Raw genomic sequence first — 22,667 nt, forward strand, 5'->3', positions numbered from 1 at the left:
TACTAAAACAACACAAAAAGGTTAATTTAAACAGCCACATAACAGTCCAGTTAAGGCTAAGGCTCAGTTACCAGCCTACCTACTACTTTTGTAGCTGAATTTTGTGCTTGAAGGTACAGTAGGTTATTAAGACTCACTACACTAAGTTAACTTCAGGAAAAGTTTAATTCCTGCACACATGTTAAACAGACATCCTTATGGTATACCTGCTTAATTTAGATCCTTAATATTCACTTTAATACTGTCTTTGACAGGAGACTATGAGTATATAGGACAAAGAGGAATATCACATGTGCTTGTACAACTCACACATTTGAAAACCTACCTGTTGAAGCTGTAGTGACCACTGGAGGATCTGTCAAATTCAGAAGTTCAGGCCTGAAAGATTTAAGGTACATCTTTCAACAGTGACAGACACTGGAGAAGCTGGACTCCAGCTACAGCCTCAAGTTACTACTTACTGAAGGATCAAAACAAAAAACCTCCCAGGAGACATAATGAACCCCAGCACTAAATTCCAACTAATGCTGAAAAATCCTAAGAGGTGGCTGGAACCCTACTGACAAAGCATTTTTCATGCCCAGTACCCATCCCTGATGATTATGGGTATCTACCCATTTCATGATGACATACAGGTTCCATTACATTTACCTCTGAGTTGTGTGATACACTTATCAGAAACAAAGATAGAAATTAAAAATTTAATCTCTAAAACAGTAAACTTCAAAGGAGACAATTCCGTTTCCAAAATTATCCACAGCTGAACAAACAAAAAATTAAACATTTTGATGCTTCTCACAGAGCCAAACTAGATTTTTAGCTGCTCTGGCTAAACATTTCAAAATCAATCAACACCAAAAATTAATTTCTGTTAACAACTAAGACATATTTGACAAAAGTGGGCACCAGCACTGCATAAATAATTAGATCTATCGATGATATCTGATTTTAAATGAGACACAAGGCAGATCTACATTTTTTCTTTTTCTAGTTACCTGCAAGCATTAGGATGATAGAAACTGACAGTGTTCCTCTCAAATGTAAGCAAACAGCACCCCTGATAAAGGCAGCATGCACAGAGGCAGGGGCTGTCACTGCCCCCATTCTGAGCCTGACCATTGCAATCAGCAGATTCCTGTCCATTCCAAAAACTCTTGCATGAGGCCCTACACCACTGAACACAGGAAAACATCAGCTGTTACTCACTGAAGCTTCCTTTAAACTTCAGTCAGTCTCCATCTGAGCTCTCCTTCATGTACACTACCTGATCTACCTCCAGACACACCAAGGACACCTAAACCACAGGAACCAGTAGCCATGTGTTGGCCTGAAGCTTGCCCTGGGAAATGCTTTTTACAAATATAGCCATAGACACCTTGATACAACAATCCAGCAAATTTTTAAAAAGAGCATAAGCTTAAATGAGGCCGGGATCCTCAAACAGGATCAAATATTCCAAAGTCAATGGCTTTCAACATATATTGCAGCTGCAGAGATCTGAACAGTACAAAGAGATATGACCAGAGATCTCTCCACTCCCACTCTCAGTGGTCCACTGGCCTGATAAGCTGAATATAGCAAAGTGGACATCAACTAAAACTCCCCCTAGTACCATAAATTAATGTACCAGTAGAAACCAGCTTAGAATTCCATGAAGAAAAATGAAGCAAAGTGGCAGAGGCAGAAAACAATGAGTAATGTAGAGACAGCAATGAACAGCTCCTCACTTTTTGATCACGAAGCGGATCTTCTCCTTGGCCAGGAGGATCCTCTCCAGCCGGGGAATGCCGTAGGTGGCCGGGCGCCTGAAGGGAATCCCTTCTGGCATCCCTTCCACAAACAAATCTTCTGGATGGGACTGGAAGGCTGTGTATGGGACAGATGCTGGGCCCTCTACCTTTATAGCTTCAGCTTTAATGAAAAAGGAGAATAAAAATATTAGACTAGCTCTACTCAATTACCTGTTTGATATCACTCTGATGAACATCATAATTAGCATGCAGGCAATAACCCCTCAGCACATTTAAACATTCAAGTACTCATGTTGTGAGGGACTTTGCTGAATAGCAAAATCACTTTGATTCACAGTAAACAAGCTGCAGCCCTGCATACGTATGCAGATCATCCTCTTTTCCCTTTATGTAAACATTTAATAACAGTGACCACATCTGTTAAGAGTGAAGAGTCTCATTATTTTCATAGAGCATTTTGAAAGATGAAGTTATTCTCATTATTTTGGTTTTGTTTAATAGAGCAGCTTGAAAGATGAAGTTATCTAGACTTAATGGCAAACCAAGCATGTTTCACTTCATGTTCAGTTCCTAGCTGTTATCACTTGTTACTACTATTGGCTTACAAGTCATTAATGCCTTGGAGTAGTGGCAGACATCCCTTCTTTTCAGTGAATTCCTGAAGTTTCTGTCTATTTTAGAAATCCAAAGAACCGCTAATGAAATAAAAAATACGCTTCTAACACTGCTGAAAAAAGCATGGCCCTCCAAATGAAATCTTTGAAGCAAATGAAAAGCAAGTAACTAGCCACTGGGGATGGGGGGGTATACCCCATCATTCTGGATTTCCCATTGTTACCATGGACTTCCAGACATTTAGCAATTTTGTATTTAATGATTATTTACTCTTACTTTTTGCCCCTTGCTGTTTTGCTTGTAATTAGACTGTTATTTTTTCACTACTTAGGTGTAGTATTGCTGGAAAGGGATTAGTTAATACCATCATGGGAGGCAACTCATTCCATAGTGTCTGCCTCTTAAATTGTCTTAAAGCAACTTAATTTTCCTCAACCAACTTTGCTACGTGCAAACATCAAAATCAAAATCAAAGCAATTCACTAAGAATGATGCTCCTTTCTAGGGCAATTAAAATACAGTGAATCAGATTCTGAACTGCATTACCTTGGTGCAAGTTGCTTTCAGTGGGCTGTTTAAATGTCAGATGATAGTCACATCCCAAACATGTAGTAACTCCAAATCACAAGGGCTATTCTGAAAGCACTTCCACTTTTCGTGGCAGAGACACACCAGCATTTATTTTTAAATCTTTACTGATGCTGTTGTAGTTTGTGATATGTGGACACAAAACATATCTAAGTGCAGCATTTGGAGACAAATTCCAAAGTCTACCACATCTGCTGCTTTTTCTTTCCAAGAGCCATTAGGATATATAATTTTTGCTTCACTGTAAAACAATCATTATCAAAAATGAACAATCAATGAGTGTCAGTGCCACTCTAAAGACTCCTTCACCTAAAGACTCAGTGCAATTGCAGAGAAAAAGACAGCTCTCTCAAATGTGGGTGGCCAAGATATGTGAGCATGCAGGTGCTCCAGGAGACTGAGCACAACTGAAAAATAAAATCTAGCTTCCCACTTTGGTGCCAAACACAGATATCCCATTTTGAAATTACTCTGTTCATCAAAAAAGCTACTTTTCTCAAAATGTTATGTCTTCTAACAGTATTTAGCCCTTTGGTGCTGTCAGTTCTGGTGTGCTCCTGAGCCAAGAACAAGATGCATGCCAAAGAGCAGTCTGTCACTTGCTGTGACAAAGGACTACAGGCAATGGCTTAGAAAGGTGTGTAGCACATACCATATTTTTTATCAAACAGCACTTCAACTTCCTTTCTCAAGTCTGTAATTCGTGTATTCCATTTGTCTGCAAAGAAAAGAGGAGGACATGTCAGACTACAAACAAAACTGAGAATCTTGTCAAATCTCTGTTGCCACTAAATGAATTATGAAGTGTGTACTTCTACTTGCAAACAGGTGCCTGCTGAGTACAGTACAGACTATCTTTAAAATGCAGGGATATATTAAAAAAACAAGAAAAGTACAGAATAAAATGTTAAAAAATTACTTCCGAAAGATGTATATTAAATGAAGTTAAAAAAACCACAACAAAAACAGGTTAAAGTAACTTCCAAAAATTATTTCTCTCTTTGATGGTTCAGTCATCAGCTCTTGCTGCCTCCAGGGGTAAAGGCAGTTTACAGGTGCTGTTGACAGTTACCTAGATTTGAGTGCTGCAAAGCTTGATAAAGCTTACAGAAAGCACATGGGATTGTTTTGGTGGAAATCTGTACAACTACATGGATCAGGAGGCATCTGCCCTTCTCTACTTTAATCCAGTATTTCTCCAAGTCCTGGTGTTGCAAAATACCCCCAAAAACCCTATTTCTGAAAGAAAATACAGCTGCAAAAAAGAAGTTTATCCAAATCCAAACCTGTGCATCCAATATTGTCAAATAACAAAAACCAACAGAGGCAGCCTGTGATGATGATTATACTGCTGCAGTACATCTAAACAGAGACAAGGGCTATAAATGAAGGCTTGAACTCAAATGTCTCACTCCTGCCCTACAAAATAACCCAAAACCTTTTCATAAAAAAAAGCAGGGAAATGAAATCATCTTGAATTTTCATCTTACCAAAATTGAACTTTATTCCTCTGCTTCTCCCACTACTGCCCAAGTCATTGGCTAACTTGGGGCTCCTCTGTCTCTTCTCATGGGGTACGTAGTCATCATCATTATCTTAAACAGACAAAAAAAAAATCACTGGGTTTTGGTCCAGGGAACTTGTGTGAAGCACTGGAACTGCTTTGAATTTCAGAACTCTAACAGAGTTATGAAACTGTGATTACCAGGGCACCAAATTTTCAACAAATTACTTAACTGAGCAATTTCAGAAAGCTCCATCTCCTACCTGTGAAGGAACAATTTGTTCCTTCAAAAGGGCCTCTGCAAAGCCCAAGAGAGCAAAAACCAAAGCTGCTCCTGTACTTGCTAAGCAAAACAACATTGTCTTCTGAAACATGACTGGGCATCACATGATCCTAAAACAGCCATGCAACAGCAAAAGGAATCACAGAATAAATTGTGCAGATAGGGACTACCTCTGTTATCTAACTGGAAATAATATCACTCCACTAGGAGATCTCAAAAGAAAGCAACTTTTGTTTTTTATTATTATACTTATTGACTCTTCTCATATAAACCTTTCTGTCAGGGTAATGGTGGAGTTGTTTCCATGCTGGTTTGTAAAACAATGAAAGTAATGCCAGAAGTGCCCACTTTCTCAAAAATGCCCTGCCTACTTTCTAAATTGATGATTGGGTGCTCCTACTCTAATTGCACAAGCAAGCACTGCAAAAGCCAATCTCAGCAGTGTTTTAAAGCAGTTCAGGATACTCCATCACAAATACAAGAAACACAGCTCACCTCCTACCAAGATCCTAGCAGGAGAACTGCAGGGACACTGCTTAGCAGCTTTAGAGCCACTTGCATGACAAAGGGAGCTGCTCAGGGCAAAGGTTTGGACCTCACAGTTACCAATATCAGACAGACACCTTGAGGCTCCACTTACACCACCTGCAACACAGCCTTTCTGCTCTGGTACCATTCTTCCCTGAAGCATTTGGTAACTACAAATGTTTCATATAACTACAGTATGGTTATAAAGCAATGTGCACTCCAGAATGAAGGAATGTTATAACATCTTGTCTGTTCAATGAGTATTTTTCATTAACAAGACTTGAAAATTATGCAAAAGCTACAAATTGCTGTCAGGCATCATTTTAAAACCAGCTCACCAAGTCCAACATGCTTCAGTATATTGTGGTTTTCTAATACTCGTCCACCGATTTCATTGACTAAGTAGTGCACAATCCAAACTGCACTCAACACCAACACACAATTCTCTTCATTCATTGCCAAGTAATTCAGGTTTTGGAAAACAGAATTTAGATAGAAAAATGCCCAACCAACTGCAATCAGTGACCTGGGGAACTGACCTTCACTAGTGAGGTCAGCCTCAGAAACCTCACTTCCTTCTGATGAGTCATGCTGGGAGGAATCTGAAGGGAAAACACAGGACAGTTGAATGGTGGACATGGACAAGATTTTAAACCAAACACTCCATGCCTTTGTATCTAAACCAACATTGTCAAAGAAGCCCCTTGCGTTCACAGTGGGTATCAAAAATAGAAGTAAAGATATATTTACCATGAGCCTTTGAGCAATTCCAGACAAAGGCAAGGAGATGAAGATTACACATACTCAAAAATATGTAATTGATAACCAGCTGACTGTATGAAAAAGCTGGGTTTTTACAGTGAAGGGCTCACCTTTGCTCCTGCCTGGGGACCCAGCATCACCACAGACCCTCATCTCACACTATTCAGCAAAATCACATTCAACTTTCATACTTCTCTTACAGAAACTTGTAAAAACCAACAGATGTCAGAAAAAGGTGTGTTACAAATCCTTAGTCTGACTCAAAGGGCCACACTCAGTATCTGAACCTATAAAATTCTAGTCAAAACCAAGGCACAGTCAGAGTCCAGGTCATTTCCTATCACACTTCCCCTTCCTCACACTCCCTCCTCACAGTCAGGTATAAAGCACATGGCATTATTCTGAGGAAAACAAATCACCTGGATTTCTCTTCTCCAATGAGTTCAGTTAATACTGCAGCCAGCACAGGCAATGAACTTCATTTTCCTTTATCAGGAGAAATGGTGCTGAATTTCATTTAATGGTAACCCTAACTATGGTGATTCCTACCTTCAATCAAAAACTTAATACCATTTGCAAGAAGGAGCAGTGCTGCTAGCAAAACCTGCCTTGAAAAGCACACAGCTCAGGCTGGAGAGCCATGTGCTCAGAGAGGAGCCAGCAGGACAATGATGTACTGTTCACACCCTGCCAAAGCACCAAACTTTGGGTGATGAGCACCTTACAAATGCCTTTCATGACTTTAAATATTGATGACTACCATCACAATATGCTTATAGAAAGCCCCAGAGTGGTGTGATTTGGGAGATGAAAAACAAAACAAAAGTCAGAGAAGCCAACCTGGTGGAAAATATGAAAAGAGAATGATTGGAGAAGATGTAAAATTTCAATTAGGCAACATCGTTGCAAATATTTCTATGAAAAATAATCCAATTATGGTAATTTATAAGCACAAAAACCACATCTGAAATGCCAGAACTTTATTTCCACATCTTTTCCTTCACAGATATCAGAACTCTGGTGACTGCCTTCAAAAATACAAAGGAAAAAACTTATCCCTGACTGCACAGAATCTTATAAAAGCAGACAGATTAATGTGCCCCTAAACTAAAAGAAAGCAAACCACAAGATAAAGAAGAGGTACAGAAAACATCCCAGGTGAAGCATCTTAAACCAGACTAAACTGAAGCAAATGGAATGCATTTCTGTGGAGAACCCAACAGAAGGGATCAGGAAAGAACACAACCAAAAGATGCCAACTTCCTGTGAGTCCATTTACGTAATGAAGTCAAATAGCAAAAAGCAAAGGAGGTAACCTGTGATGTTTATACTGCTGCAACTCATCTACACAGAGACCAGAGCTCTTAAATGGAGGCTTGCACTAACATGTCTCACTCCTGCAGCAAAAAACTTACAGAAAACTTTTTCATGAAACAAAACAGGGTGATGAAATAATCTTCAATTTTCATCTTACCAGAATTCAACTCTTCTTCTTTTCTTCTCTGAGTATTGGACTCTTCATTAACTGACTTGGTGCTCCGCCGTCTCCGCTCTCGGTGTGTGTAGGTATGGTCAGAATCTAAAACAAAACAAACAGAAATCACTAGGTTTCTCTGCAGGGAATTCACGTGCAGCACTGGAACTACCTTGAATTTCTAAAATCTAAAAGGAGTAAAGAATTGTGTTTATGAGGGGACCAAATTTTACAAGACATTACGTACATGAGCAATTTCAGAAAGCTCCTGTTCCTACCTGTGAAGGAACAACTTGTTCCTTCAAAAGGGCCTCTGCAAAGCCCAAGAGAGCAAAAAACAAAGCTGCTCCTGTACTTGCTAAGCAAAACAACATTGTCTTCTGAAACATGACTGGGCATCACATGATCCTAAAACAGCCATGCAACAGCAAAAGGAATCACAGAATAAATTGTGCAGATAGGGACTACCTCAGTTATCTAACTGGGAGCAATATCATTCCACTAGTAGATCTCAAAAGAAAGCACCTATGTTTTGTCTGGAAGAGCTCAAATGTTCTAAAACCACATTTTAAACCAATGTAAAGCTAAGGGGAACCAATGAAATTCATCAAACAGGCCAAATCCACACTAAACACACAAAAGTGGACAGACAGGAGAACAGCAAACCTAGCAATGTGGCAGAGAGCTGCTACTCAGCCAGGCACTTCCCAATCCATCCCTATCTTCCCTAAGCTAATGAGCTTTTTAAACTGCCCAATTACCAATACCTCCAACCTCAGAGAGAACAAATGGGTAAACAAAAAAAAAAAACAATTTCACTTGCAGAAAAGCCTGCACCCACATCACCAAGGGTATGGTTTACTTAGCAAGAATAATATCACATATTGCCATATCTCGTACCAATTCAGTTCTGTTATACTCTGTCAGAGAAAACCTTCTCAGAGCACTTTACTTTTGTGGTAAAGGCCTTTACATATAAGCAGAGCTGAATGACTCCTCTCAAATAAACCTTTCTGTCAGGGTAATGGTGGAGTTATTACCAAGCAGTGCACAAGCCAAACTACACTCAACACCAGCACACAATTCTCCTTATTCACTGCCAAGCAATGCAATATATGGAAAACACATTTTGGATAGAAAAATGACCAAAAAACTGAAATTAAGGACCCGTGGTACTGACCTTCAAGGGTGACCTCAACCTCGGGATTCTCACTTGTTTCTGACATATCATGGTGGGAGGTCTCTGAAAGAGAAAGACAGGACTGCTGTATGATGGACATGGAGAAGATTTTCAGCCAAACACTCCATGCCTTTGCATCTAAGCCAACATCTTCAAAGAAGCCCCTTGCACTCACAGCATGCAACAAAAATAGAAGTAAAGATATATTACCATGAGCCTTTGAGCAATTCCAGACAAAGGCAAGGAGGTGAAGATTACACTTGCTAAACTGCACATGCAGCAGAGCACAGCTGTTGCTATTACTGAAGGGAATTCCAGCTTCTTGGCTTTTAAGGGTTAATACAATCATAAATATTCTCATCTAGAATTTTTATCTTACCAGAATTGAACTCCTCTTCTTTACTTCTCTCAGCATCGGGAGATTCATTTGCCAAATTGTTGTTCTTAAGTCTCTTGTCAGGTGGCAGGTTGTCTTCACCATCATCTTTAAGAAACAATAAAAAACCCCCTGTTTTTTTGTCCACGGAATTCGCATGCAGAACTGGAACTGCCTTGAATTTCGAAACTAAAACAGAAATAAGGAGTTGTGTTTATGAGGGGACCAAATTTTACAAGACATTACGTACATGAGCAATTTCAGAAAGCTCCATCTCCTACCTGTGAAGGAACAACTTGTTCCTGCAAAAGGGCCTCTGCAAAGCCCAAGAGAGCAAAAAACAAAGCTGCTCCTGTACTTGCTAAGCAAAACAACATTGTCTTCTGAAACATGCCTGGGCATCACATGATCCTAAAACAGCCATGCAACAGCAAAAGGAATCACAGAATAAATTGTGTAGATAGGGACAACCTTTGTTATCTAACTGGAAATAATATCATTCCACTAGTAGATCTCAAAAGCACCTATATTTTGTCTGGAAGAGCTCAAGTGTTCTAAAACCACATTTTAAACCAATGTAAAGCTAATGGGAACCAATGAAATTCATCAAACAGGGCAAATCCACACTAAACACACGAAAGTGGACAGACAGGAGAACAGCAAACCTAGCAATGTGGCAGAGAGCTGCTACTCAGCCAGGCACTTCCCAATCCATCCCTATCTTCCCTAAGCTAATGAGCTTTTTAAACTGCCCAATTACCAATACCTCCAACCTCAGAGAGAACAAATGGGTAAACAAAAAAAAACCAATTTCACATGCAGAAAAACATGCACCCACATCACCAAGGGTATGGTTTACTTAGCAAGAATAATATCACATATTGCCATATCTTGTACCAATTCAGTTCTGTTATACTCTGTCAGAGAAAACCTTCTCAGAGCACTTTACTTTTGTGGTAAAGGCCTTTACATACAAGCAGAGCTGAATGACTCCTCCTCTCATATAAACCTTTCTGTCAGGGTAATGGTGGAGTTGTTTCCATGCTGGTTTGTAAAACAATGAAAGCAATGCCAGAAGTGCCCACTTTCTCACAAATGCCCTGCCTACTTTCTAAATTGATGATTGGGTGCTCCTACTCTAATTGCACAAGCAAGCACTGCAAAAGCCAATCTCAGCAGTGTTCTAAAGCAGTTCAGGATACTCCATCACAAATACAAGAAACACAGCTCACCTCCTACCAAGATCCTAGCATGAGAACTGCAGGGACACTGCTTAGCAGCTTTAGAGCCACTTGGATGACAAAGGGAGCTGCTCAGGGAAAAGGTTTGGACCTCACAGTTACCAATATCAGACAGACACCTTGAGGCTCCACTTACACCACCTGCAACACAGCCTTTCTGCTCTGGTACCATTCTTCCCTGAAGCATTTGGTAACTACAAATGTTACATCTAACTACAGTATGGTTATAAAGCAATGTGCACTCCAGAATGAAGGAATGTTATAATATCTTGTCTGTTCAATAAGCATTTTTCATTACCAGCACTTGATGAAGTCACAAAAGATACAAATTGCTGTCAAACATCATTTCAAAACCAGCTCACCAAGTTCAATATGCTTCAGTATATTGTGGTTTTCTAATACTTCTCTACCACCTTCCTTTACCAAGCAGTGCACAATCCAAACTACACTCAACACCAGCACACAGTTCTCTTCATTCAGTGCCAAGTAATGCAGGCTATGGAAAACAGAATTTAGATAGAAAAATGCCCAACCAACTGAAATCAATGACCTGCAGAACTGACCTTCAACAGTGACCTCAACCTCAGGATTTTCACTTGTTTCTGACATGGCATGCTGGGAGGTATCTGAAAGAGAAAGACAGGACTGCTGAATGGTGGACATGGACAAGATTTTCAACCAAACACTCCATGCCTTTGTATCTAAACCAACATTGTCAAAGAAGCCCCTTGTATTCACAGCAAGCAACAAAAATAGAAGCAAAGATATATTACCATGAGTTAGTCTATGATGATGATTATACTGCTGCAATTCTCCTACACAGAGACCAGAGCTCTTAAATGAAGGCTTGTGCTAAAATGTCTCACTCCTGCAGCACAAAATTACCCAAAACCTTTTCATAAAACAAAGAAGGGAAACAAAATCATCTTGAATTTTTATCTTACCACAATTGACCTTTTCTTCTATTCTTCTCTCAGCATTGTCATCTTCATTAGATGAATTGCTGCTCCTCTGTCTCTTGTCAGGTAGTGGGTAGTCATCCTCATCATCTTTAAGAAACAATTAAATAAAACCCTGGTTTTTTTGTCCAGGAAATTCAAGTGCATCACTGGAACTGCCTTGAATTTCTAAACTAAACCAGAATTAAGAACCTATGCTTACCAGGGCACCAAATTTTCAACAGATTACTTAACTGTGGAAATTCAGGAATCTCCTGTTCCTACATGTGAAGGAACAACTTGTTCCTGCAAAATGGCTGTGCAAATCACAGGAGAGCAAAAAACAAAGCTACTTCTAAGGAAAGCTACCTTCCCAAGGAGGTAGCTACTTTCCTAAGGAAAACAACATTGTCTTCTGAAACATGACTGAGCACTGCATGATCGAGAAGCAGCCATGCAACAGCAAAAGGAATCACAGAATAAATTGTGTAGATAGGGACTACCACTGTTATCTAACTGTAAGCAATATCATACCAGCAGTAGATCCAAAAATACAGTCCCTATGTTTTGTCTTGAAGAGCTCAAATGTTCTAAACCCACTTTCAAACCAGTGAAAAACCAATGGGAACCAATGAAATTCATCAAATAGGTCAAATCTGCCTTAAACACACACAAGTAGACAGATAGAAGAACTGCAGGGACACTGCCTAGCAGCTTTAGAGCCACTTGGATGACAAAGGGAGCTGCTCAGGGCAAAGTGTCTCACAGTTACCAATATCAGACAGACACCTTGAGGCTCCACTTACACCACCTGCAACACAGCCTTTCTGCTCTGGTACCATTCTTCCCTGAAGCATTTGGTAACTACAAATGTTACATCTAACTACAGTATGGTTATAAAGCAATGTGCACTCCAGAATGAAGGAATGTTATAACATCTTGTCTGTTCAATAAGCATTTTTCATTACCAGCACTTGATGAAGTCACAAAAGATACAAATTGCTGTCAAACATCATTTCAAAACCAGCTGACCAAGTCCAATATGCTTCAGTATATTGTGGTTTTCTAATACTTCTCTACCACATTCCTTTACCAAGCAGTGCACAATCCAAACTACACTCAACACCAGCCCACCATTCTCTTCATTCAGTGCCAAGTAATGCAGGCTTTGAAAAACAGAATTTAGACAGAAAAATGCCCAACCAACTGCAATCAATGACCTGCAGAACTGACCTTCAACAGTGACCTCAACCTCAGGATCCTCACTTTTTTCAGACAAATCTTGTTGGGAGGAATCTGAAAGAGAAAGACAGGACTGCTGAATGGTGGACATGGACAAGATTTTCAGCCAAACACTCCATGCCTTTGCATCTAAACCAACATTGTCAAAGAAGCCCCTTGGACTCACAGCATAAAATAAAAATAGAATTATAGATATATTACCATGAGCCTTTGAGCAATTCCAGACAAAGGCAAGGAGGTGAGGATTACACTTGCTAAACTGCACATGCTGCACTGCAGGGTTGCTGCTATGACTGAAGGAAATTCCATCTTCTTGGCTTTGTAGGGTTAATACAATCATAAGTATTTTCCCCTCCCTTACCCAGGATTACTGAAAATATAAACAAAGGCTGTCTGTCCCAACACATTAGGGATTTTTTTAGAGCTCTACAGACTCATGGTTGCTATGCTATCAAGAGTTCCATAACAGGCTGCAAGGCCAACAATCAACCATGGGAGGGAAATTCATGATCACAATGATTTCATTGGGGCAGAGTGCACCAACAACACAAGCAGGATTAGCCAATCAACACTAACTGTGAGAAAGAGCAATTTATACTTAATTGCACTACAGTTAAACAAAGTGAAGCAAATTGTATCAGGAACTGTATCATAATTTCATTCTCTGTTTTCAGGAGAAATGGTGCTGAATTTCATTTAATGGTAACCCTAACTATGGTGATTTCTACCTTCAAAGAAAAATTAATGCCATTTCCAAGAAGGAGCAGTGCTGCTAGCAAAACCTGCCTTGAAAAGCACACAGCTCAGGCTGGAGAGCCACATGCTCAGAGAGAAGCCAGCAGGACAGTGATGTACTGTTCACACCCTGCCAAACCACCAAACTTTGGGTGATGAGCACCTTACAAATGCCTTTCATGCCTTAAAATATTGATGACTACCATCACAATATGCTTATAGAAAGCCCCAGAGTGGTGTGATTTTGGTGATTTAAAGTTATCAGAAAACCCAATCTGGTGGAAGTATGAAAAGCGAGTTACTGGATAAAATTTGAAATTTCAATTAGGCTATATTTTTGCAAATATTTCTGTGGAAAAAAAAATCTTAGGATGGTACTTTATCCTCACAAATACACTTCACATCTGAAATGTCTAACTATATTTCCACACTTGTTTCTGTGCTGCCATCAGAACTCTGGTGGCTGTCATCAAAAATATAAAGGAAAAAACATATTCCTGACTGCACAGAACCTAATAAAAGCAGACAGTTTAATGTGTCCATAAGCCAAACCAAACGAAATCAAACCACAGAATAAAGGAGGATCACAAAACATCCCAGGTAAAGCATCTTTAACCAGACTAAACTGAAGTGCATGGATGTGTTTCTGTGGAGAGCCCAACAGAGGCATCAGGAAAGAACACAACCAGAAAATCCCAACTTTCTGTGCATCAATTTACACTGTCTTGACAAATAACAAAAAACACCAGAGGTAACCTATGATGATGAAGTATATACTGCTGCAATTCACCTACATGGAGCCCAGGGCTCTAAAATGAAGGCTTGCACTAATGTGTCTCACTCCTGCAGCACAAAATTACCCAACACTTTTTCATAAAACAAAGCAGGGAGATAAAATCATCTTACTGCAGTTCAAATAGTTTGCTTTTCTCCTCCTTGTATTGGCAGTTTCCTTAGCCAACCTGGTGTTCCTCCTCCTTTTTCTCTTGCTAGGGGGCAGGTACTCATCATCATCATCATCTAAAAAAAACAATTTTAAAAAAAACATGGTTTTTTTGTCCATGGAAGTCAGGTGTAGCTCTGGAACTGCCTTGAATTTCAAAACTTAAACAAAAATAAGGAACTGTAGGCACCAAATTGAGCAGTAAATTACTTACCTGAGTAACTTCATAAAGTTCCTGTACTTACCTGTTTTCTAATACTTCACCACAAGGCTTGTTTACCAAGCAGTGCACAATCCAGACTACACTCAACACAAGCACACAATTCTTCTTATTCACTGCCAACTAATGCAGGCTATGGAAAACACCTTCTGGATAGAAAAATGCCCCAAAAAACTGCAATCAATGACCTGCAGAACTGACCTTGACTAGTGATTTCAGCCTCAGAATCCTCACTTGTGTCTGACGAATCATGCTGGGAGGAATCTGAAAGGCAAAGACAGGACTGCTGAATGATGGACATGGACAAGATTTTCAACCAAGCACTCCATGCCTTTGCATCTAAACCAACATTGTCAAAGAAGCCCCTTGAACTAACAGCATGCAACAAAACCAGAAGCAAACATATTTTGCCATGAGCCTTTGAGCAATTCCAGACAAGGGCAAGGAGGTGAAGATTACACTTGCTAAACTGCACATGCTGCACTGCAGAGTTGCTGCTATGACTGAAGGGAATTCCATCTTCTTGGCTTTGTAGGGTTAATACAATCTTAAATCACTCTCTGTTACCCAGGATAACTGAAAATATAAACAATGGCTGCCTGTCCCCACACATTAGGGATTTTTCAACCAGCTCTACAGACTCATTGTTTCTGCACTATCATCATTTCCATAACAGGCTGCAAGGCCAACGATCAACCATGGGAGGGAAATTCATGATCACAATGATTTCATTGGGGCAGAGCACACCAACAACACAAGATGGATTAGCCAATCAACACCTGCTGTGAGAAAGAGCAATTTGTACTTAACTGCACTACAACTATACAAAGTGAAGCTAATTGTATCAGAAACTCTATCAAAATTAAGCAGAAGTACATGAAGGAACATATTTTAGTTATTCCAGCAGAGTAAAGCTGCACTTGTGCATTTTGAAGAGCATCTTCTTTCAGATCTCTGTAAGCTGGGGTATGGTATCATGTGGGAGCAAGTCTGAAGGAATCTTTGCTTCAAAGGTTTCTCTTCACATGATGTGTGTGGTGTAGAGCAGAAATTCAGCTCTATCTACTGGACACCTTAACTGGAGTATATTTGAACTATGTCAAATAGGTCATCCAGTTCATGGAAAACAGTATCATGTTTTGGTCTCATTCCAAGGGATTGCTGGGTACATAACTAGCAAATGCAAAGTACTTCAAAAAGGAAGAATTAGGATTTGTTTTACTAGACATGAACATAAAATAGGGTTGTAAAAAAGCCTGTCACATCAACTGATCACTCAGAACCCATTTGAGAGAGTTAACTAAGATTACAACAATTAAAAATATAAAACATTTTTGGAAAACTTGAGACTGGAAGATTATCCATCTAGTCTGGCACCAAATCCCTGACAAACACTCATAGTTTCAGATGCCTGCAAAAAACTCAAAACACATGGCAGCAAAGTCCTGGAAGAAAACTCCCACATGGGACATTTCTTCTTAAGACACATTAAACCACTGGTGTTACACATTGAAGTAGCTTTTTTTTAACAACATATCATCATCACTATGTCTCCTCTGATCTTGAGTAAACACACACAGCTCCTATGGAAGAAGCCTTTAGAACAGTTCTAAATGTTCTCATTCACCAGCACTGGCTCCAGCTTCTCAAACATGATTTTCTTCCCTTCAAAACAAGTTCTTCTGACACACATAACCTCAACTTTCTGATTGCTGAATTCCAATCACACCATGCTGCCCACTCATCCAATCTCATTAAGACCCCCTCAGACACCTTCATCAGCTACAGCAAACCTGGGGGATTCCAGGCACACCATAGTTTTGCCACTTCCCTTTTCATCATCTTGCCAAGGTTACTGGAGGGGAAAAACAGTAAAAACCCCCAGTGACATAGAACAAAATAGACCCAATTTAAAGGTTTTGAGAGAAACAATCACTTGTGCAAATCTGCCTCAACAACTGTAGTTTTCTGACAAACTGCTGGAAGACCTTTAACTGCCTCTTCTGTGTATTTCTTTACTAATACATGGATTAAACCCAAGACTCTATAAAATCCAAACACTGCCACTGATTTGTCAGTGTCATTCATTTATGTGAGGATTGGCAATAAATAATTTCATTTTAAAGAATCCAGACAAGGCTGCCTACTCTCTATGCCTATTTAAACCACAAATGAAATTAAAGTTAGACTGTTACCTGCAACTTTTAGCTACTGCCTCAAGATCTCTTCATAAATACCAGCCTTTATGAACAAGAGATATTCAGCAAAACTTCATGCAACTTCCACGCTTCTGTTACAGAATCTTGTGAAAAAGAACAGATCTCAGAGGAAGGTGTGTTACAAAACCTTACTCTGACTCAAAGGGCCCCACTCAGCATCTGTAGCTATAAAACTCTAGTCAAAACCAAGGCAGAGTCACAATCTCAGTTATTTCCTCTCACACTTCCCCTTCTTCATGCTCCCTCTACACAGTCAGGTGTAAAGTGAAGAGGGTTCCACGGAGAGTCAGCTGAGGAACAACAATCACTCCAATGTGGCTCCATGTCATTCCTCTTTATTAGGCAACTCTGGCATATTTATCCTTATCTGTACACTGTCTCACACCACTAATGCTTAATGCTCATTGGTTAAGTAGCTCTGTTCACACATATGTGTTATTTACTGATTGGTTGGCACACTAGAAGTGTTTTTAGCTAAGGTGTGCTAAATTAACAGCTCCCACAACGTGCTTGGCATCTGATCTTGCCTTGGCACAATGCTCATTCTTCCTTGTTGTATCTATTTGAGGACAGTACATTGTCTTTAAAGCAACTCTGTAATCAGGCCAGGGTGGTCCAATTCCTGTAAGACAACAGCGTGCCCTTGTTCTGCCAAGAATTCTTCTACAATAAAGCACATGGCATTATGCTGAGGAAAACAAACTACCTGGATTTCTCTTCTCAAATAAGTTCAGCTAGTACTGCAGCCAGCACAGGCAATGAACTTCATTTTCCTTTATCAGAAGAAATGCTGCTGAATTTCATTTAATGGTAACCCTAACTATGGTGATTCCTACCTTCAAAGAAAAACTAATGCCATTTGCAAGAAGGAGCAGTGCTGCTAGCAAAACCTGCCTTGAAAAGCACAGAGCTCAGGCTGGAGAGCCACGTGCTCAGAGAGAAGCCAGCAGGACAGTAATGTACTGTTCACACCCTGCCAAACCACCAAACTTTGGGTGATGAGCACCTTACAAATGCCTTTCATGACTTTAAATATGACAACTCCCATCACAATTTGCTTATAGAAAGCCCCAGAGTGGCATGACTTGGGAGTGTTGGGGGATAGGAATTTTTTTCTTTCTCAGGGAATTTTCTTCCCATTTGTTGCCAGGGAAATGATGAATAGACAGCAGTCAAGAGAGAAAATAGGTGGTTGATTGCCTTGGCATACTGCTGGAATGTTTATGGGGGCAGGAAGGGGAAGCTGGGTTGTTTTGGCAGTCTCTTAGCTGGGTGTGGGCAGCCTGCCTGTTTGGGAGCAGAGATGGTCATGTGCTCTTCCTTCACCTTGGACCTCTCCTATGCAGTGTTTTTAAACAATGCCATGGAGCTCTGCCTGCTGCCATCTTGTTAGCCTGTTGCTTGCAGGAGAGATAATCCTGGCTGCTACACTAAGATTCACCAGCTCCAAGAGGGACCAGCATGGTCCACGTGGGTGCCTGGGGAAGATGTCCCTTCCCATCTTTTCCCCTGGAGCCACTGCATGGAGGGCCAGCTTGAGCTGGAGCAGGACTTCCACCAGACCTTTCCTTGCACAGTAGTGTGACATGGTGATAAAGTGCTTCCTGCTTTCCAAGCACACACCAGCTGCCATTCCAGACCAGGGCAAGGAGGTGAAGATCACACTTGCTAAACTGCACATGCGACACTGCAGAGCTGGTGTTATGGAATGGAAGGAAATCCCATCATCTTGGCTTTGTAGGGGTTAATGCAGTGGCAAAGACTGATCACCCTTCGTGGGTGCTGTCACGATCTGCTCATACAGTGATAGTTCATTAACTGATCTCAGAGTGCAAAAGCAACAGAGAGGGGACTCCAGTATTGATCAAAACAAAGGCACCTTTTATTGAGTGCCCACAGCAAAGAAATGCAATAGAGCGATAGAGGGATTAGAAAAGGAGATAAAGGATGGGGGGGGGGGGGGGGGGAAGGGTATAGCTACCAATGTAGAGATGAAATCCTTGTGGTTCGGCCAACAGAATCCATCTTGTCACATTAGGGAGAATCTCAAAGTCTTGGTTAACTCAGGGGTCTATTATAGTCCTCCACCCAGGGGGGAACAGGTAAAAGACAATGGAGAATAAGTCTATTGAAACCACTGAGGAGGAACAGGTACAATAAAGAATAAGTGCATTGAAGCCGCCGAGGGGGAACAGGTCATGTTCTCAGCAGTGAGTGAGAGCAATTGTTTTCTTGGTCCAATGACCACACCTGCAGGCAACACTGGGGCAAACATCTCTCTTCGGTCAGGCCAGCCCCAGCTGTGTAAGAATTATGAGGTCTCAGTCTCAGTCCTTGGGACAGGGCTTCAATCTCCGTCTGTCACGGTGGTCGTGAAGCAGATGAAGGATTTTCCGTGGGGGACCACCAAAGTTACCCCAGTAAGTTCATTTGGCCAAGAGGTGGGGAAATTCACGGGCTATTGTCATGAAGCAGGTGTAAGCACATAGCGGGAGTCACTCCTTTGCCAGCCCCCTGCTCGAAGCAGCATACCATGGCAGCACTGCAAACACAGCTGCAAACAATCCCTTGGCGAGCACCCACACCAGCCAGGCCAGAACTCCAGTCAGGGTGCTCAGGATCCTGATCTCTGTCCTTGTGATAGTCATGAGGAAAATGAGGGGCATTTCAGACCATCTCTTACAGGGGCCTGGGGGCGTCGGGCCTTCTTCCCCCTCAGGGGAGCCATTGGCAGCCCAGGCAGCCCCGCTCCTGTGGCACAGTGCCCCCTGCAGCCGCGGGCAGGCACTGCAGCCTCCATGGGTGCCAAGAGTGCCCTCTGCTGGCTGTCGGTGCAACCACACCGCAGTGGGCGCGGCTGCGCGGGCGGGAAAACGCCGTTACTGCGCTTTCTTCTTTTCGCTTGTTGCTGATGTTGCTGTGCTTGTTTCTTTCATCTTGTTGTATAGATATCAATAGGCAGATAGATAGATCGAAATAGATATGTGAGAAATGCTACTCACTTCCAAAATTTAGAAGGTTTACTAAAACCTTATCAAGAACACAACAGAAGACAGAATTGAGGGAGTATTACGGCACCAGGAGCAAAGCTGCTCCACCATGTGCCCACCCACACAATGGAGGTTTCCCCTTTTAACCCTTTAGCCCTCCCAAAGTTCTGTCCATGGACTCCTCCTTCCCTGCCCAGGGCTGGAGATCACTGCCTGACACCGTGATTGGAGCTCAGGTGCTGCCATAGGAATGAGTGACCCCCCCAAATGTCCCACACCCAGGGCAGCCCTGAGAACAGCACAAGGGGGGTAAAACACAGCTATAAATCTATAAAACTGCTCCTAACTTATATACAGGGTATTTGCCTTTTAATTGAGAGATTCAGCCATGGCATTGCTCATCTATCACACAAAAACTACAAAAAATCTATTATTCATTTTCCCATTCCTTTACAGGGAAGCCATGTATTTCAAAGTCATTAAAATTTGGATGAAGGGGGTTGTCTTTCCATTCCAGAGACAGCCCCGACCTCTTGGAACACTACTGTGTTTTAAAGCAATGAAAGGAGATGAAAAGTAAAACAAAACAAAAATCATAAAAGCCAACTAGGTGAAAATATGAAAAGTGAATGCTTGGAAAAGACATACAATTTCAATTAGGCGATATCTTCCAAATATTGCTGTGAAAAAATATCCTAGGATGTTAATTTATCCGCACAAAAAACATTTCACATCTCAAATGCTCTAACTGTATTTCCACACTGGTTCCTGTACTGCCATCAGAACTCTGGGGGCTGCCTTCAAAAATATAAAGTAAAAAACATATTCCAGACTGCACAGAACCTTATAAAGCAGACAGATTAATGTGTCCATAAGCCAAACCAAACCAAACCACAGAACAAAGGACAGGTACAGGATCACAAAAAATCCCAAGTGAAGCATCTTCAACCAGACTAAACTGAAGGGCATCTATGCATTTCTGTGGAGAACCCAACAGAAGGGATAAGGAAAGAACACAATCAGAAAATCCCAACTTTCTATCAGCCTATTTACCTCACCATGGCAAATAACAAAAACCATCAGGGGTAGCCAATGTCGACGATTACACCGCTGCAACACATCTACATAGAGCCCATGGCTCTTAAATGAAATTCCAAAAATGCTCTCTATATTTTAATTTTTTAGCTTCTATAATTCTCGTAAAAAGGTTCTAAATAATCAGTTAATGTGACAGTTATTTTTGCGACAATACTGATTTTTTTTACCAGCAAAAAATCACCCAAAACCTTTTCATAAAACAAGGCATGGAAATAAAATATTTTTGAATTTTCATCTCACCAGAACTGGACTCTTCTGCATTTCTTCTCCCAGTATTGCTCCCTTCATTAGCTGACTTGGTGCTCTTCTGTCTCTTCTCAGGTGGTAGGTAGTCATCATCTTCTTTAAGAAACAAAAAAAAAAAAATTGTTTTTCCTTTTGTGGTAAAGGCCTTTACATATAAGCAGAGCTGAATGACTCCTCTCATATAAAATTTTCTGTCAAGGTAATGGTGGAGTTATTTCCATGCTGCTTTGTAAAATGCAGAAAGCAATGCCAGAAGTCCACTCTGACCCAAATGCCCTGATTGGGTGCTCCTACTCTAATTGCACAAGCAAGCACTGCAAAAGCCAATCTCAGCAGTGTTTTAAAGCAGTTCAGGATACTCCATCACAAATACAAGAAACACAGCTCACCTCCTACCAAGATCCTAGCATGAGAACTGCAGGGACACTGCTTAGCAGCTTTAGAGCCACTTGGATGACAAAGGGAGCTGCTCAGGGCAAAGGTTTGGACCTCACAGTTACCAATATCAGACAGACACCTTGAGGCTCCACTTACACCACCTGCAACACAGCCTTTCTGCTCTGGTACCATTCTTCCCAGAGGCATTTGGTAAGTACAAATGTTTCATATAACTACAGTGTGGTTATAAAGCAATGAGCTCTCCAGAATAAAGAAATGTTATAACATCTTCTCCCTTCAATAGGTATTTTTCATTAAAAACACCAGAAAATTACTCCTAAGATACAAATTGCTGTCAGGCATTATTTCAAACCAGCCCATCAAGTCCAATATGATTCAGTATATTATGCTTTTCTAATACTTCTCTACCAGGTTTGTTTACCAAGCAGTGCACAATTCAAACTACACTCAACACCAGCACACAATTCTCTTCATTCACTGCCAAGTAATGCAGGTATTGGAAAAAAACATTTTGGATAGAAAAATGCATAACCAACTGAAATTCAGGACCTATGGTACTGACCTTCAATGGTGACCTCAACCTCAGGTTTCTCACTTGTTTCTAGCATGTCATGGTGGGAGGTCTCTGAAAGGGAAAAACAGGACAGTTGAATGATGGACATGGACAAGATTTTCAACCAAACACTCCATGCCTTTGTTTCTAAACCACATAGGTAAAACCTTATGGAACAAGGGCCTTGTTACCCTCATAAAATCATGGCTCAGGCCTGTTACTTCAGCTAAGCAGAAAAGGACTATGGGAACGTGACACAACTGCACTGGAGACAGAAAAACAACTTATATAACCATGATGTGCTCACATCGTGCTTTAGGGTGGTTGGTTGAATTATATCTGTTCTACTAAAATGGAATGTAACAGGTAATGGGCTACCTGCTAAAAAAGGGCCTGCTTTTGCAATATACAACTCTCCTGTGCACCTGCCTGGGGACTCTGCATCACTCTGCTTCGTACTATTTATCCTCACAAAAAAACATTCACATCTCATAGGCTATAACTGTATTTCCTCATCTGTTCTTTCATTGCCATCAGAACTCTGGTGGCTGTCTTCAAAAATATAAAGGAAAAAACTTATTCCTGACTGCAAAGAATGTTTTAAAAGCAGACAGATTAATGCGCCCCTAAACTAAAAGAAAGCAAACCACAGGATAAAGGAGAGGTATAGGATCACAAAAAATCCCAGGTAAAGCATCTTTGACCCGACTAAACTGAAGTGCATGGATGTGTTTCTGTGGAGAACCTACAGAAGGGATCAAGAAAGAACACAACCAGAAAAT

General features: G+C 40.9%; 1 protein-coding gene across 10 annotated transcripts in view; it reads right to left on the reverse strand.

Annotated features, from left to right (window-relative positions):
- The window catches only part of GTF2I (general transcription factor IIi), an 80,459-nt gene that overhangs the window by 23,351 nt on the left and 34,441 nt on the right, over nucleotides 1–22,667 (reverse strand). For 7 of the 10 annotated variants that reach the window (XM_059866328.1, XM_059866326.1, XM_059866325.1 and 4 more), the window contains exons 14-28: nucleotides 21,895–21,957; nucleotides 20,928–21,029; nucleotides 14,582–14,644; nucleotides 14,124–14,237; nucleotides 12,474–12,536; nucleotides 11,247–11,351; nucleotides 10,866–10,928; nucleotides 9,065–9,250; nucleotides 8,686–8,748; nucleotides 7,506–7,610; nucleotides 5,809–5,871; nucleotides 4,445–4,549; nucleotides 3,607–3,672; nucleotides 1,728–1,911; nucleotides 326–378 (exon numbers count right to left, since the gene is read on the reverse strand). In XM_059866328.1, the coding sequence (XP_059722311.1) occupies nucleotides 326–378; nucleotides 1,728–1,911; nucleotides 3,607–3,672; nucleotides 4,445–4,549; nucleotides 5,809–5,871; nucleotides 7,506–7,610; nucleotides 8,686–8,748; nucleotides 9,065–9,250; nucleotides 10,866–10,928; nucleotides 11,247–11,351; nucleotides 12,474–12,536; nucleotides 14,124–14,237; nucleotides 14,582–14,644; nucleotides 20,928–21,029; nucleotides 21,895–21,957 (1,398 nt within the window). The remainder of the gene's footprint in view (nucleotides 1–325; nucleotides 379–1,727; nucleotides 1,912–3,606; nucleotides 3,673–4,444; nucleotides 4,550–5,808; nucleotides 5,872–7,505; nucleotides 7,611–8,685; nucleotides 8,749–9,064; nucleotides 9,251–10,865; nucleotides 10,929–11,246; nucleotides 11,352–12,473; nucleotides 12,537–14,123; nucleotides 14,238–14,581; nucleotides 14,645–20,927; nucleotides 21,030–21,894; nucleotides 21,958–22,667) is intronic. The other 3 variants (XM_059866327.1, XM_059866331.1, XM_059866330.1) reach the window with 3 other exon arrangements.

This window comes from Haemorhous mexicanus, chromosome 22, assembly GCF_027477595.1.
Source record: "Haemorhous mexicanus isolate bHaeMex1 chromosome 22, bHaeMex1.pri, whole genome shotgun sequence".
NCBI lineage: Eukaryota > Metazoa > Chordata > Aves > Passeriformes > Fringillidae > Haemorhous > Haemorhous mexicanus.